General features: G+C 43.7%; 1 protein-coding gene across 8 annotated transcripts in view; it reads right to left on the bottom strand.

Annotated features, from left to right (window-relative positions):
- Positions 1–17144, bottom strand: part of Rora (RAR related orphan receptor A) — a 737605-nt gene that overhangs the window by 91659 nt on the left and 628802 nt on the right. Inside the window, exon 1 of one of the 8 annotated variants that reach the window (XM_031345967.1) lies at positions 3626–3688. The exons of 2 other annotated variants lie outside the window; for them this stretch is intronic. In XM_031345967.1, coding sequence (XP_031201827.1) covers positions 3626–3688 — 63 coding nt within the window. Of the gene's footprint in view, positions 1–2064; positions 2428–2724; positions 2810–3625; positions 3689–17144 lie in introns of those variants that run through there. 5 more of the 8 variants (XM_031345972.1, XM_031345968.1, XM_031345966.1 and 2 more) reach the window with 5 other exon arrangements.

Raw genomic sequence — 17144 nt, 5'->3', positions numbered from 1 at the left:
GACCTCGGGGGTTTTTTATCACAAGGCGAGTTTGGTTAGAACTTCACTTGGTACTAAACCTACAGAAGCCAACTTACTAAAAAAGATCAGCCTCAAATAACATCAAAAGACAGTTCCTTAATGTGTGAGAGGCTTTACTGTTCAGGAGGAGGAAATGGCAATTAAAAAGAAGCCTCTCTCAGCTTCTCACCTTTCTCCCAACGCAATTGGTAAACAGAATGGATGAGGACCATCACCAGCACTTCCCAAACAGAAAATTCTAGTTTTTTTAATTTAAGGAGGTGAAGGAACGAAGTCCAAATGGCTTCGCGGCTTCTGCAGTCAGTTTTCACTTAACAGGTTTAATGAGAAGAAGAATTATTAAGATTCTCTTTTGGGGAGGGGAAACCGATTTCTTTTACATAATAAGAAACCTCAACACCTTTCCTTCCCCAATACTTTCACACACTTAAGACCACGGGGAAGCTCTTCCCCCTTGTGTTATACCAGTCACATATTATAAAAGTGATTCAACCTCACTTCCCGCAAGTGATAGAGGAAAGGCACTAAATTTGCCGTGGGCACATGCAAGCTACAGAAAGATTTCATCGCACGCAGCCAGCTCATCTCAGCGTCTTGAATGCTTCGACCTGTTAATAATTAATAAAAGATGCCACCCAATCTCTAGTGAAAAACGCGGTGATCTGAAAGCAAAGCCGGCGCAGATACGGTACGGAGTCCTTCATCCTGGATTGCAACAACAAAATAATCCTGAACCTAGCAAGCGTTTAACGAGCACCGGGCGGCCGCGCTGGAGGGCAAAACCCCCGCAAGACCTTCAGGGTGCTCACAATTGTTGCCCCCTGAGAGGAGCGGTCACTGAGCCACAGACAGATGGAGCTTTAAATCCCCAAGCCGGGCGACCGGGCCTGCACACTGCTTGGGCAGATTATCCGCCGGGAGGACCCAGCAGGCGCACAATCGCGCAGAGTGCTGCGGGGCCGAGTCTTTCCAGGGCCATCTGCAAAGGTCGAAGCGCCTGTCTCGGTTTCTCCCAGCAGCACAAGCAACTTCCTGCGCACCTCTAAACTTTGTCTCCATCTCAAACTTCCCTGACTTGCCTGGGCTTCTTCCCGCCTCACCTTGGGACACCTGAAGCCAGCCGTCCCTTAAATCACTTTCCTCCTTACTTCCCCCAGCTTACTTCCTAGATCAGGGAGGAGGCCGGGGATGCGGAGGCTTAACCGCGGCTAACCTGTGCTCTTCGGTCCTAGTCGCGGTCTAACCTCGGCTTCTCCTCTCCCGTGGGCTAATCCTGTCTTCTCCCTACGTCCATGCACAAACCTAAGTGTCTAGCCTGAGCGAGCTGCGGCTGGGGCAGCGGCCGAGGGCGTCTTGGCACCTTCGGGGCGCGGGGCTGAGTCCGGGGCGCGGGGCTGAGTCCCGCCCGCGCGCTTTCGGAAGTGGCGGCGTCCGAGGGACGCAGCGCTGAGTTGCCACACTTCCCTAACCCGCTGGCCACTCAGGCGCTCGGGCGCTCCGAGCTGCAGAGGGTGGGGTGGCCGTATGGAGCTCGGACGCCAGGCCTGGAACGCTAACCAGTCCTGGGGATGACACCACTAGCGTTCGCATGCAGGGCTCGGCCTGGCTGCCGCTCCTCCCCCCACATAGGCCAGAGTTGTCCTGGGGTGCGGGCCCTGGGGACCCAGTGTGGACGTCCCCAGCTTCTTCCCAGTTGCCAGATCCTCCCTACGCGTTCCGAGCGCTGCGACTCTCGGCAAACTTTCTTTGGGGAGCCCCGCTGGGTGTCAGGCGCACCCAGACGAGTGACAGCGGCTAAGAAGACTCCGGAGGGGCGATCGGGCCCGTGAGTCTAGCTCCACGGACCCGAGGCAGGCCGAACCCTCCTCCAGGCTCCAGTGGCTACGCTGCGTTGGCCCGGGAGGCCCCGTTGGGTTCCAGTGGCTGCCCCCAGGCTGTACGTGAGCTCGGGCAGGCGCGCCCACCCCTCCCCCTGCGCGCCCTCCTCCCCGCCCCCCGGAGCCGTCAGTCCACCCGAGTCCCCGCGGGCCACCCGGAGCTCACCTTTCATCGCTGCGATCACAAAATACATCCTTTACGCCGCGGTGCGGAGAGCGCAGGGAGAGCCGACCGTCCGACCCCGGAGCCCCCTCTCGCCGCCGCCGCCCGAGCCACAGCAGCAGCTGCCGCAGCTGCCCGCCCGCCGAGAGCCATCCCGAGCCATAAGAGGCTCCATGTGACCGGCTGACATCACGGCCGCCGCTCTGTTTACACCGCGCCCCTCCGCTTCCTCCCGGGGCGGGAGCGAGAGGCGGGAGGCGGGTGCGCTTGGCGCCGCGCTCCGCCCCCGCGGGCAGGTGACCGCGAGCGGCCCACCCCGACACAGTGCTGCCCCCCTGCGCTCCCAGGGGCCCGCACCAAAGTCCCTTGCCACCTCCTTCCTAACCGATCACCTGTGGCGGCCCGGAAGCTCTCTGCCGAGCCTCTGACCACTTTCCACACGCTCTCTCCCCGCCACTTCAGCTTAGCACCCCGATGCCACTCTCAGCTCAGTCCCGGAACCTTTCTCGGTGACAAAAGCACCGTATGGTTAGCCCCAAAGAAGCTTTCGGTCTGAGGAAGCTACAGTCTTCCTCTTGTCCCATGGCATCCCAGCCCCCAGGCCCCGAAATGACACCGGTTTGGGGAAGGAGCAAGCTCCCCCTTAAGACTTTCAGGACTCACCCAGCTCACAGCATCCAAGGTCGTGGTTCTCGGGGCTGCCCACTCCCGCAACATCCCGCATTCAAGACCGCCTGTATGTGCAAGACTAGAAAACCACGTCCGCCTGCTAAACGAGCTCCAGGTACCAGACAATTTGAGCCACTGGTCCCCAGGCTCACCCTATCTAGAACTCTTTCCAGCAAACCCATCTACACGTAGAAAGGGCGCTAGTTTTCTAACCTCAAAGATAAGACATGGCACTTTAAACAGAAGAAACCACAAACAACACCGGTAGCCGTACCCGTTCACCTTACAACCAAGATTTAATTCCCTCCAATGTTTGAAACTTGTTACTGCATTTACGTAAATCATGGTTTTATTTTTGTCCCCAGATGAATCTCTTTATGCTGAATTTCAAGACTACTTACCAGACGTCCGCTTTACTTAAAAACGTTGGCAAGCATGCCTACAGTATTGCGCATAATAGGGGGGAAGCGATCTACTAAGCCAAGCTTGCTTACCTAGTGCTGTTCTGAGACAGCCCCCACCTTCTCATTATCAAACAGGAAGGATTCTAATATTTCTCTTTCCATATAACCAAGCTAGCCTTGACCCTGTATTGTGGCCGTAATTTAGAACACATGCAGACATCTAGCCTTATAACAAAGATTCAGATCTGTCTGTTCTCCTCCCTCCCAACCCCATTTCAAGGAAAAAGAAAATTGTTTTCCAAACATTTATACAGTGCTGGGACTGCAATGGTCAGAAAACTTCATTGTCTTTGAGTTAAGCTATGGCCTTACAAAAATGTTTGATTTCAGACACATTCATTCCAAGTAGATTTTTTTTCCTTTAGAATTTTTTGAAATACAACCACAAAAAATAAGAAGAGACAGGATAAGAATCTGAAGCCAAGACCTACCCATGTTAACTCAGCTGTCCAGCCATAGTGAAGTGGACAAGGGTGACAGAGGAAATCAGCCATACCCACTGTAATGTTTACAATTATGAAATTAAATCACACCATGTTCCCATGATGCAATTCCATCTCCCAATGAGGCAACGCCCCATTCTTCAAATTTGGTTCTGGGTTTCCCTTGTGCTAATAATACAAAAGGAAGAGTGCCACCAAACTAGCCCGCCAGTGGGTTCCGGGTGCATTTTTCTTTCCTTTGTATTGTTAAAGAAGGAAAATACAATCACAGAGCACATGTTCATGTGTTCTGTGCAATGCAAGTGCACCTTGATATACAACTGAGGATTCACTTTAAAACAGTATCTTGCTGTAGATAAGAATGCTTTGAAAACAACCAAATCCATTAGCTCCAGCCTGCCCACCAGATATCTGACTCCAAGGTAAATAGTCTTACATCTAAAGTAATCGGTTATTTCCAGGCCATTTCAAATGAAATTGGTAAGGAGGAATGACATGCCTGGCGACACAGACTCCCACAATTACAAAGAGGATGATCTTTCCTCCTATAGAGAAGTCCTCAATAGAAATAGAATCTCATCATACTTATTTGAAATATTTACACATTTATTCAGCAAAGACATTTCTAGGATAATGTAATCCTGACCTTGCCCTTTGGAAATGTATTGCTCTCATGTCCTACAACTAATGAGCAGCAGAATTCAGATGTTAAGTCGTAACCTTCCTGGGTGGCTAGATGCTGTTTGTAATACATGCCTCTATTACATATCATCAGCTTTTAACCTAGGGGAGATAACTGTACTTCATAGGAACAGCTTTTGTGAAACTTTTGAAAATAAAAATGAGAGGGTTTATTTTTAAATAGATGATAGGATAAATTGCCCATGGAATTATAAGTCTTTGACCAAACAAACCAGCCAGGAATGAAAGGCCACATATCTTCCTTCAAGAAAATCAAATTGGAACCACAAATACGTTCCTATATAACATTTCACACACTAAATTAAAACATGCTCATATAGAGACACAGTATAATGTTGAAACATTATAAGTATGTAGGAATAATTGGATTTTATTGAATAAATGCAGTAGAGTACCTAAGAAATATATTCTTTGCATCTTTTTAAACAAGTACTCTGAAGAAGAAAAAAAAGAATATTGCTTACAAGAAGGAAATTCTGTAGGATAGGAATTCTTTCCTGCAAATGGGAGAATGTTACATATGAATTCTCAAACATTTTTGTGTTTGCTAATCTCAACAAAGGAGTCAAAATGAGTTTACACACAGCCACAGGCTCCTCTGGGGTCCCATTGGCTTCATCACATCAGATCTGACACTTAGTAGAAAGTAGAGACACAATGTAGAGACCAGATTTTCCCAGAACACCCTTGAGTGGAGCCTGGTGCACTTCTGCAGGGGTCTAGACTGGAGAATGGCCAGGAAATTGGTGCCAATCTCTCTTCCAGAGGTCAAGAAAATGACTTGGGCTTCACTTCACAGGGCTAGTTCATGAATCTAGAGACACATGGCTGCCCAAGATGCTCAGGCAGCACAGTACAAGGATTTAGCCCTAAACAAATCATTCCTATTTACTGCCTCTAAGGCTCAAAATACATTGTGGAATGAGAGTGGAAAGGATGTAAGACATGGAAAAGTGTGGTGATGTTCCATTCTCTTGACACCAGTCAACATTAACAAGAATTCGTAGCAGCTGCAATTGCTTGCAAGGGGTCCATTCAAGACAGGGCTTTTCAACAGTTAGCCACGGGTGTGAAAGAGCTCAAAAGAGTCTACCCATTACTCCATTGTCTTCAGTATATCCACTGGCAAACCTGCCGAACTCCAAAGTAAATCTGTCTGATCTTAAGGCCATATGGATGGCCTTGGCCAAACCCAAGGGTCACAAATGAGAGAAAAAGACAGCAATGCAGGAAATGAGTAGGGAAAGGAAGGCTATGAGAGGGGCAGAGGAAGAGCAGTCAGAATGGGTCACATACGCCTATGAAATTATCAAAGATCAATTTTAATTAAAAGATGATTCTTAGCTCTTTGAGATTTGGATTTGTACCACACAGAGGCCTGATCGTATGGTATGATATATCACACCCAAGCATGCATTTAAGGCTTTGAGGGGTAAGGGGTAGCATACCAGGAGATTGAAGTGTTAGTCTTAACTCTTCAAGATCCCAAAACAAGATGATTTCAACATTTGGAGATGCATGAGAATAAGAGCATTTTGGTTCTCTCTTTCTCTTGCCCTCTCTCTTCTACAGCTTGATAATTCAATTAATTTTTTTTTAAGTGAATAGGGAAGAGGTCATCCAAAGGTTAACACAGTCTATCACCTTGTTTCAGCTCAATCTTTGCCTTCTGGAAGACCAGCAGAGCCAGCAAGACTTCACAGAGGGAAGCTACAGAAAAGGCATCTATTCCCTTATGTAGATTATGGTCTTGCTAAATTGTGAATCTAGAAGGCTCCAGGCAGGTCTCACAAAATAACATTTTATGACTAATACTGGAGAGATCCAGAATTAAAGATAAGAGAGGGTATCCTTGATTTATCTTTTTAGTGTTTTTTGTTTGTTTGTTTTGTTTTGTTTTTTCTGAGACAGGATTTCTCTGTGTATCCCTGACTATCCTGGAACTCACTCTGTAGACCAGGCTGGCCTCGAACTCAGAGATCTGCCTGCCTCTGTCTCCCAAGTGCTGGGATTAAAGGCATGCGCCACCACTGCCCGGCTTATCTTTTTAGTGTTAAGAGGAGGGGGTGAACATTTTAATATGGCTTGTCTGTCTTGCTCACTATTGTAAGATCAAAGTAGAGGAGCATTTAAATATGCATGAGTGTATGCAAATACACCTTCCACGAAATCTGATGAAACAAATGATATTTTGGTGTCAAATGATGCCTTTAGTTTTACACACACACACACACACACACACACACACACACACACACACACACACTTACTTCTGCTAACTGACCACAATTACTGAGCATCTATTTTATGCGTAGAATTGTATTCCAGAACCAAAAGAAAACAAGGTGATTGTTTTGGTCTCAAGAAGTTTACCAAAGAGATGATCTTTGCTCTAAAACCCTACAGAAGTCAGTCATTTCCTTGCATGAGGCTGAACTTTTCTGCACGAGTCCAGTATCTGGGTGGCCTTGGCCACTATCAGTGGATGAGTGGTTATGGACCACTCCTGTGCCTTTTAGTGGAATAGATCATTGAGGTGGGTGGTTAGGCTGGAGCCAGGCCATGCTTTATGGACTTTGGGATTTCTGGAGCCAAATATTTCATATGGCTATTAGGAAATTCAGAGATTTGGCCTGTGTTTTGTAACTATTACAATGAGGAAAAGGTTGAAGTTCACTGGCAGGCACAGATGACCAGCCTCCACAGACTACGTAGGCAGCAGGTGCTTCACCACTCACATACAAGCTAAGGTGGCAAGCAAACAGAAGCAAGCTGGAGACAAGAAGGCCTGCATCCCATGAGGTTCCTAGGGATGTCTTCACTACATCTCTAAGGCTGGCCAGGCATGAAACCTTTGTCTTTCTTTCATACAGAGTAATGAATTTTGTTGTGAAGTTTGCACACACAAAATTGCCATGGTACTTCACTCTCAATTGTCCATTGTTCCCACTGCTCTCCCTTGGAACCCCTACCCACCTCTGGCTATTTCTCATCCTTCCTCTAGGTAGCCCTCATTTGTTTTATTATCACGTATCATTTCTGTCTGTCTCTATGTGTCTCTGCATCTCTGTCTGTCTGTCTGTCTGTCTGTCTGTCTGTCTCTCTCTCTCTCTCTAATACAGGGACTACAAATAAACAAAGAACTAAGAATTCTAGGACCTCGAATTGCATGCATCCCTAGCCTCTCTCTCTCTGATACTTCTGAAAAGTTACTTCACCTCCCAGAACCAATGTCTGTGCCCTAGGGACTGAGGGAGTAACGTAGACATTGAAGAGCTTTAGCATCACAGCCATTCGTGTTTCCATATCGCTGCTATCCTTTTCTCTGTCTTGTGCTTTTTCTATCCACTTCTCTGAGCAGCCTGCTTCACTTCCTCAAATCTTTCCCATGGCAGAATGAGCTTTGGCATCCGATGGAGAAGCTGGGCTCAAAACCAGCCTTCATCCCACTCTCCAGTTGAGTGATCTTGAGCAAACCTTTCTTTCATCACCTGTGAGGGAAGGACAGTAGAGTCCTACAGGGTCACGAGGCAGATTAACTTAAATAATATAAAGAAAGGTTAGTGCCGCAGCACTTAGCACAGAACCATCAGCCTCCATTCTAGTAATTCCTGTAGTTGTTCAAGGTCTGGTTATTTATTTGTTACTCTTAAAGACATACTTCTGACTGGACTCTTAGAAGTGGAAGCTCTCAGCGGGGCTGGCCTATGTCTCTTGGTAATCTGTTCCTGGCATTTTTCTTTGGCTTCCTTTATTCTCTTGGCTAAAAAAATATTAGCATATTCAGTAGCTTCCTCCTGATGTTTCTTAGTGTCTTGTTTCTTCAGAGGAAAACACTGATATCTGTTATGGGATTCATGGAGTAACAGGACACTGAATCTTGGGTACATTTGTTGCAGGTTTCTTGCCTTCTTTGCTAAAGGGCTTTCTGATGACATATACTTCTCCTCTTCATCCTTCTCCTCTTCTTCATTTTCTTTCTTTCTTTTTTGACCATAGCCAGTTGAGAACACTCAGACTGGCATCCACAATGCACTCTAAACAGACTTGCACTTCCTCTCTCCAGTTATCCTTGGTCTATAACAAGAATTCTCCTTACTCAACAGCAGGCACACTCTGCCATGGGTCAAGACACCTTATCTCATGAGTAAACCTTGTTTGCCCCATCATTGAGAAGACCACACAAGCTTTCAACTATTTTCCCAGCATCAACAGCTACATTTGTGGCCATGCACTTCCAATAGAAAGTATCAAGCCTGAGTTCATCATCTATGTCATTGAGTTTCTGGCAGCTGGTGGTCGAGAAGGAGACATTTAGCTCCATCTTGATGCAGCCAAATGCCCGGGAAACACCACAGAGAAGAGTGAATTTCTATATTTTCACAAATACAGAGCCTGTACTAACTCAAAACACTGATCCTCAGTAAGAATTGGTTGAAAGGGGACTGGCAAGGTTGAAGCCGTGTTTTATGTAAAATAAGTGTTTATTGGGGCTGAAGGGTATAGTGCTTACCATGCAAGCATGACGACCTGAGTTCAGATTCCCAGCATCCATGTAAAAAGCTGGGTGCAGTAACATGTACTTCTAGCACCATGGAGGCAGAAACAGGAGCTTGTAAGCTAGTCAGTTTAGCTGAACTGGCAAGCTCCAGGGTCAGTGCAAGACTATACCTCCAAAAAAACAAAATGGAGGACAATGGAGGAAGGCCCACTACTTCACCTTCTGGATTTCACATGGACATATCCACATGTGTATATGTACACCTGTGCACACAAACATGTATCCATACACATATGAAAACATTAAGTGTTCATTAAGTAACTGCTATGTAGGCAATAAGGGACACAAAAATTATTAGCATTAGCTACTGCTTGACCTAAGAGGACTGTTGCCAGGCAAGAACTTCATATTTCTTTTTCTGTGAGAGAGCAAACTCCCACATAATGGGTAACGAGTAAAAAAAAAAATCTCTTTGCATGTCTGTGTTAGGACACAGAGAGGGAAGGAAAAAGATCTGGATTGTATGATGTCCTGTGAGGAGTTTGTGATCCAGCAGGAATTCAGATGTGAATGAACGTGATGCTGGATCGCAATGCTCGTTCCAAGTGTTCTGGAGCTCAAGGGCCATGTTAGTCAAGAATGAGAGAGATGGGAGCCAGAAAGTTGGCCGAGGGGTTAAGAGTAGTTGTTGCTCTTGTAGAGTTCTCTGGTTCTTTTCCCAACTCTCACACAGTGGGTGGGTGGTTCATAACTGCCTGTATCTCCAGTTTAGAGATTCAATAAGGGGCTGGAGAGATGACTCAGCGGTTAAGAGCACTGACTGCTCTTCCGAAGGTCCTGAGTTCAAATCCAGCAACCACATGGTGGCTCACAATCATCCGTAATGAGATCTGACACCCTTTTCTGGAGTGTCTGAAGACAGCTACAGCATACTTACATATAATAAATAAATAAATCCTACAGAGAGAGAGAGAGAGAGAGAGAGAGAGAGAGAGAGAGAGAGAGAGAGATGTTCAATGCCCTCCTTTGGCCTCTGAGGGAACTGCATGCACACGAGACACATACAACCAATCAGGCACACACACAGATCCACATAAAATAAAAATAAATAGAATAAAGTCTAAGAAGAAGGAAAAGAAAAAAGAAAAAAACCAAGAGAGGTTAATGTGCACAGAGCTAAATTTTTTGAGAAGGGCTTCCTGAAGAAAGTTCCATCTAGGTTAGACCTTGTGATCCAGTTCACATCTTAGTAGAAATAGGAACACAAGGGCTCCACCATGCTGATAACGATACACAGAAAAGGCAAGGGAGCATACAGCACTGATGGCTCACAGCAGCATAAACTATACATAGTCAGAGAGCAAAGAACGTCTAAAAGGTGGGTCCAGAGCTCCATCTCTTGCCTTCCCTTCACATTCCTCAAATCGAATTCTTCATACTCTAGACACTCAACTAGATGTGGAGACACACATTGTCATTCCAGCACTCAGGAGGTGGACCTGGAGGATTTGGAATTCCACACTAATCCTTGGCTGTAGTGTGAATTCAAGACCAACCTGGGCCATATGAGACCCTGTTAAAAACCCAGACAAACAAAAATTAAAAATCAAACTGAATCTATTCAGAGAATTTTTTTTTCAGGGTGGGGTGGGGAATCGGGGCATAAGAAAGAAACCATGCTCAAGGAAACAGATGTCTTCTTACCTTGCCCGTTTTATACTCTTATTGCAAAGATTAACGCTTGGTTTGGTAGTCATAAAGCTAAATTATACTTAGTAAAACACAGAGAGCCAATGAGCTCAGCATCATGGCACACAGAGGAAGAGTAAAATAGAAAGCAGTGTTATTTCACTAAAGCTCAGCAGAGCATTTGAGGATGAACAAGATAAATTGAATGTTACTTGATTTTTGTATCTTACCCATTTCAGCTCTGAAAATTGTAACAGACAGTTCTATTAATATACACGCTTAGTAGAAAGGCTGTATCTTATTTTTAAAAAGCTACCATTGTATATAAATACAAAATAATGGAGAAAAGATAAGCAATTCCAGACAGTTTTCCCTATTTTCGTCATGCATGGTGATCAAGACCACAGAGTCACATGGGTTTTGCTGGGAAATTCAAGTCCTGAAGTAAGGAAGTTTCCAGGAGTGAATGCTGTCATTATTTTGCTCTCATAGAGAAAATATGTTCCTGTTCAGTCAAGCAGAGTAATCAATTATTCTGCATTATGAAATCCTCATTTTGTATCTATTGACATTTCAGACAGTTGTGCCGCATGTCAATAGTAGTTTGGATGCTCATATCTGAGCCCCCTGCTTACAGCCTGAGACTCATCCCACATGGGTTCTACCTGCAGTCTCTTCTCATTTGCAGAAGCCCATCTAGTATTTATGCCTAAGTCCAGAGCAGAGCATGTGTGCCCTGGGCACTAGAGCCAGGACAGGATCTAGTATGTATTTTTGTCTTAATAAAAATGTTTGTCTTCTAACTATGTCTAATTTGTATTAAAAGATAATCACTGCCCTCCTCTTGAATTAAAAATTGTTCCTATGTAAGAGGAATATAATTAAATTAGGCTATCTTGTCACATTAGAGTGTGGTATCCAATGTATGAACACAATCTTGTGTCCCCCTAACCCCCCACTAAGATAATTTTATGGAATTAAAATATCTCTCTCTCTGTCTCTCTCTGTCTCTGTGTGTGTGCATGCATATGTATGTGTGTATATGTTACATGTATGCATATATGTGTATATATGTGTACACATGCTCATATGTGTATGTACAAGCAGGCTAGAGAGTGATGATGTTAGATATCTTTTTCTATTGCTTTCCACCTTGATTTTGGAGCCAGGGTCTTTTAAGGAATTGGAGCTCACAATTGGCTAGCCTGGCTGGCCAGTGAGCTCAAAGGATCTTCCTGGTTCCAACTCTCTCCCTGGAGCTGGGATTATAAATCAGGACTGAGCCATCTCTACAGTCCTTCAAAATGACTTTGGATGAAGATTCAATTCTACTATTGTTGCTGCCATTTCCTCTCCTGCTGGCTGACCATTTCCTGGGATTTCCTGTGTAACAGACGTGAATTTTTCTTTCAACATTCTTTTCATCAAATTACATTCTGTTTTTTCTTTTCTTTCTTTTTTTCTTTTTCTTACAGTGCTCCCTTTAGCCTTAAGAGAAGTAGGGAACAGAGAAATGAAGTGACATGTCCTAGGATATAAGACCAGGAGTTAGGCAAACTCCACATATGGATTCTATGGGGGTCACCAATATGCCATGATGCTCAAATAATTTATCATGTGTTTTCCTTGCATCCAGCACTACTTAGCAATTTTAAAGTTGTAAACTGACTTGTCCACGAATCAAAAATTACCATTCTTATTCCATCTAGGCATGAGTGCAAGGAATTCTTCTATCACCAGCTCCTGTAATCTAGCAGGGTTAGCATGTGTCATCATGAATTATTGCATAATTTAGTAAATTATTTAATTGCTACTAATGAAGAAACATTTTGTACACAGTTGTAATTACCTTGTTTGGAAACAATGTTGTCATTTGTATATTTAAGGAACACTTGCTACAAATTAACTCTTGAGAGGAGTTTTTGTTTTTCCATTTTGGAACCTACAACTCTAAATAACAGGATGTCTCATGTAATCCTAAGGAAATTTAAAATTATAAACACCAATAGCAGAACTTCTAAAAGCTCCCAAATATAGCAATGTAGAAAATAGTAATTTTATAGTTCACACTATTCTGTAGAAATCATACAAGACAAAGACATTTGCTGGGCTTTAATAAATGGAAACATCGCTATTCTTTCTGTAAGTGCTTTTGCAACATAAGATCATATCTCACCTACCTCCTCTAACACATGGTTTGTGGCATATACCCATCTTAGGCAGAGTTTTCAGAGTGCTTTGAATAAAATTCTTGCCTACAATTATTAAGTGGCTATAGTATGTGTGTTTATCATAAGTGCCACTTATACAACACAAAAGTACACTATAGAGGTAAGGTGTTCTGACATTGTGAAGTAAAATGTAAATTGTTAAAATGCCACACTACAGGAAGGACCTGTTGGTGCATCCAAAGATACAGCATTGCAAAATGACTGATATACATTATTGAATTTGCTGTAAAGGCTTGGGAGCAATGAGACTCTCCGCGAGCCAAGCTTGCCCATTATTCCAAAGGTTAGGTACACCTTGTATGGTGAAACTGAGTTTCATCAACTAGATTGGGATGGTGAGTTCATTTACGACATCATCACTCCTTGAAATATAATTGAGTTAATGGAGCAAAGCCATGGTAAACAAGGAAGAATAAAACCATCAGGAACTCTCAGATAGTGTGGCTATATCCAAGGACATGGGAAGCTAAATCACTCTCGTCTAACAGTTGTCCATGGTTAAATAACCACACACTAGGAAGATAAGAGGCAGCGTCATATTCTCTCTGTTGTCTTCTCTCTATGGTCTCAAGGTCAAACTTCCATTTAACTGGGCAGTTCCCTTCATGAAAGAGTTCTGTCCTCTGATAAATAGTTGTTGTTGGTGGTGGTGGTGTTTTTTTTTTCCTTCCATTTTTGGAATCACAGTCAACTTCGCAGATTTCAGTGCTGTTGGAGAGCCAGTAAGTAGTCCATCACCACATGAGATTTGGGCGTTGCAAAACAAGAGGAAAGAAAATATTTTTGTGTTCTCTGGGGCCACACCACTCAAGTTGCCATGTAACATCAAATACCATGTAGAAGATTTTTATGCTCCAAGTATTTTATCAGCTAGACTGACAGGTAAAGACCAGGGATCCCCTCATCAAGTAAGAAACACTCTACTTTGGTTCATCCTTCAGATGGAGTTTTGACAAAGGCATTTAAGGGCATAGCCACCAACTATGATGATGATCTATCTGTTCCTATATGTGTCTCTGTAGCCAATGTGTCCTTCTATTCAGAATTCTGGAAACGAGAGCTCTTTTTTCTTCTGTAGATTTTTTGCTCCTAAAGAGGGAGATAGCTCAGCCAGTAAAGTTATTGCTTTATACATACAAAGACCTCAGTTTAATCTTTAGAATCCACATTTTAAAAGCCAGGTATATAGGCACATCTTAAAATGTTAGCCTAAGAGAGGCAGAAGCAGAGACAGGAGGATTCCTGGGGCTCACTGGCCAGCTAGCCTAGTCTAATTGGATATGTCCTGGGCCAGTGAGAAACTTTCTCTCTCTCTTTATATACATATATAAAGGAAAGTGGATGGTGCTTGAAGAATATAGCCAAGATTGTTCTCTGGTCTTTACAGATAGGTACATATGCTACAAGGGTATCTGAACACACACACAATTAAGTACACACAGGCATACACACATGCATGAATGCATATAAATGGTCTATTAGTATGAAGTCTCTTGACTCCAGACATTACACACTTGAGATTTATCACACATCAATCAGTATAGTGATGAGACCCCCCCACACACAGACACACTATTATTGAGTAAAGTTGATTATTCTTTCCTCAACAAAAGAGTGTTTTCTACCATTTGGAATCACAGTTAAATCTGCTGTAAACATTCACATTGTGTGAATGTGCATTTTTACTGCATATGGGTGAATATGTAGTAATGGCAGATCATGCAGAAGGGATACATGCAATTCATAGAAGACATGTGTGGTATTTGCCAGAGTGGCTGTGCTATTTTGTGTTCTAGGCAGTAATGTGTGCACTCCAATTGCTCTGAATGCACACCAGCACTTGTAGCTATCTGATGTTTGCCCATGCATTGCTTCTCTGGTTATTTGTTATAGTTGTGTTTAATGAAGTCAGTAGGGACGCTGACTATGGAATCATCTTACCCAGAGAAAATGTGGGGCTCTTCTTCTGCCAGTCCGTGCTTGTTGCATTTTTGCCAACTGGTGAAAACATAACCTTGTTCTATTCATGGTTCTGTCTAAAGCCACCCTACTTAATGCATTCCGTTGATTCATTACATTGAACTCACGGCCAGCCGCACCATGAGTCCTGGATTTGTGGCTGAAGGCAGTTTTCAGAGCACAAGCGCATTGCTGGCCCTCCTGCATTTTGGAGCCCCAGACAGCTCTTTGGCGAGCATAACACTGCCAGTCATTTTAAACAGTGAGGTCACCAACAAAAAGCACAAAGATTAGACAAATGTGGCATTAAACAGACTTTGGGAAAAGCCCATTTGTTTACAGTCTGAGAGATGAAACAAGAAGGCAGAGTTTTGCCTCGGCTGACCTCAGCCAGGAATGACTGGACATCCTGCATGGTTGCTTGCCTGCCCTTACCCGGGAAACCTGCACTGATCTGAGGGGTCACAAATCAATGTTAACACTTGTAAAAATTCATAAATATAAAATCCATCAATAATGAAAATCGAGTCTGCTCCATCTCCATCCATCTTTGTCACTCAGCATTCTCGGTTTAAATGCCACTGTCTCTGGAAGGTCCAGAGACACCCCCAACCTCCATCAGCAAAGTTCTGGGCCCCCATTTGCAGTCTGCTCTTTTTGTAAACCTGAATCTCTACCCTCATTGTTTTTTGTTTTTAATATTACTTTGATCTTTCCCTATTGGCATTTCTTTTTCAAAAGTTATCTTGTGTGTGTGTGTGTGTGTGTGTGTGTGTGTGTGTGTGTATACATGAGTGTTCTTGTGTGTGCACATGCATGCATGTGTGCATGCAGCATCAGAGGACAACATGCCAGAGTCAGTTCTCTCTTTTCACCATGCCAGTCTCTGGGATTGAACTCAGGTCATCAGGCTTGCTGGCAGATATCTTTATCCATAGAGTCAGCTCCTCAACCTCACTCACTCTGGTTTTTGGTGATCACTTGTGCTCCTATCTTTAGAGTCAGGGAAAACACCATCTTAGTCTCTTTGTATCTCCCATGGTGCCAAGGTTTATCATGGTGTCTGGCATATTTAGTTGCTGGGTAAGTATTTGTTAACTAAGTGAACATCTTGCTGAAGTTGGAAGACATGATAGAGAGAGTACTGGGGTTGGGATAGGAAAATCTGCTTTCCTCTCCATCCCAGTCTTAACACTGACTGGTTGTGGGACTGTAAGCGTCAGTATCCTCACCTATAAAACCAAAATGACATAAGAAACTATTTCTAATAATGGCTTTTGGAAAGACCGGACAAGTTAGTTAATGGGCACAAATGCTTACAACCTGGCAAACTGTTAGTTTCTGATCATTATTGCATCAAGATAATTTATAAGCCAGAGTTAGAAGTCTGTACTAAAGAAATACTGCAAAATATCTCACCTGATAGTGCCACCAGTGACCTGATGTGGGCATCTGGGTAAGCCCCTGACTGGTATCGTAGATCCAGGGAAGCCTAAGGATTCAGAGAATTTTCCACTGCAAAGTAGATGTCTTGTTTCGCAGACACTCTAGTTGTGTGCTAAAAGTTTAGGATGTCAGACTATACCATCCTGAGAATGAGTACTTAAGACTGCAAGCTCTGTTAGCCTTCACAATTCAGTATTGGCACCATTTTCTAACAATGTAGCACCAAGATGGTCTGAATTAAAATAAGCTGCTAATTTATTCTACTTCAAAAAGATTTGTTGAATGTTTAAAAGTGATGCTTCAAACACAGAAGTTTGTCCTCTCTGGAAATATGATGTCTTTTTTTTCTCTGCCAAGCATTCCTAAAATACATATTTAATTAACAAACATATCATGATTCTATCTGAAATGGTTTCTGATGTGCTCCTTAAGATTTCAAGGCCATAAAACGTGAACAGTTTCTGTGGAATTGCCTCACACTGCCTGCACGTACCTAAGGCTAATGAAACAGTATTAAGCTTGCGTAGAGGTGGATCAGAGATGGCATCTGTCACCCAGCGCTTACCACACTCAAAATTTATACCAATGATTGCCTTATAAAATCACAATCATCAGATACCATTAAGTGACACTCTTTAAGATCCTGGGTCTTTAGAAGATTCAAAACAAGATGAGTCACTGACAGCAAAAGAAACAACGGCAGGGAGGGAGAGACGCTGACTCCAAGCATTTGACCACACAGCAGAAGACAGCCATAAAAGTGGTTGTCTACAAACCTCCCATTGCTTTCTAACTTACGTTTATATTAACTTTTCTGGAGAAAACATTCCTGCCCCCCCCCCAACCCATAAATTCTCATCGGGGGACAAATGACAGATCTGAATCAAACCTAGAGTTTAAAACAGCACCTGCTGACAGGCATGCTCCTGGTATGCCCTGCAGAGAGTTGCTTCCAATCAGTTCACAGCTATTTTAAATG

The sequence above is a fragment of the Mastomys coucha genome, unplaced genomic scaffold (assembly GCF_008632895.1).
Source record: "Mastomys coucha isolate ucsf_1 unplaced genomic scaffold, UCSF_Mcou_1 pScaffold23, whole genome shotgun sequence".
Taxonomy (NCBI): Eukaryota; Metazoa; Chordata; class Mammalia; order Rodentia; family Muridae; genus Mastomys; species Mastomys coucha.
This window is presented reverse-complemented; position numbering and strand designations above follow the sequence as displayed.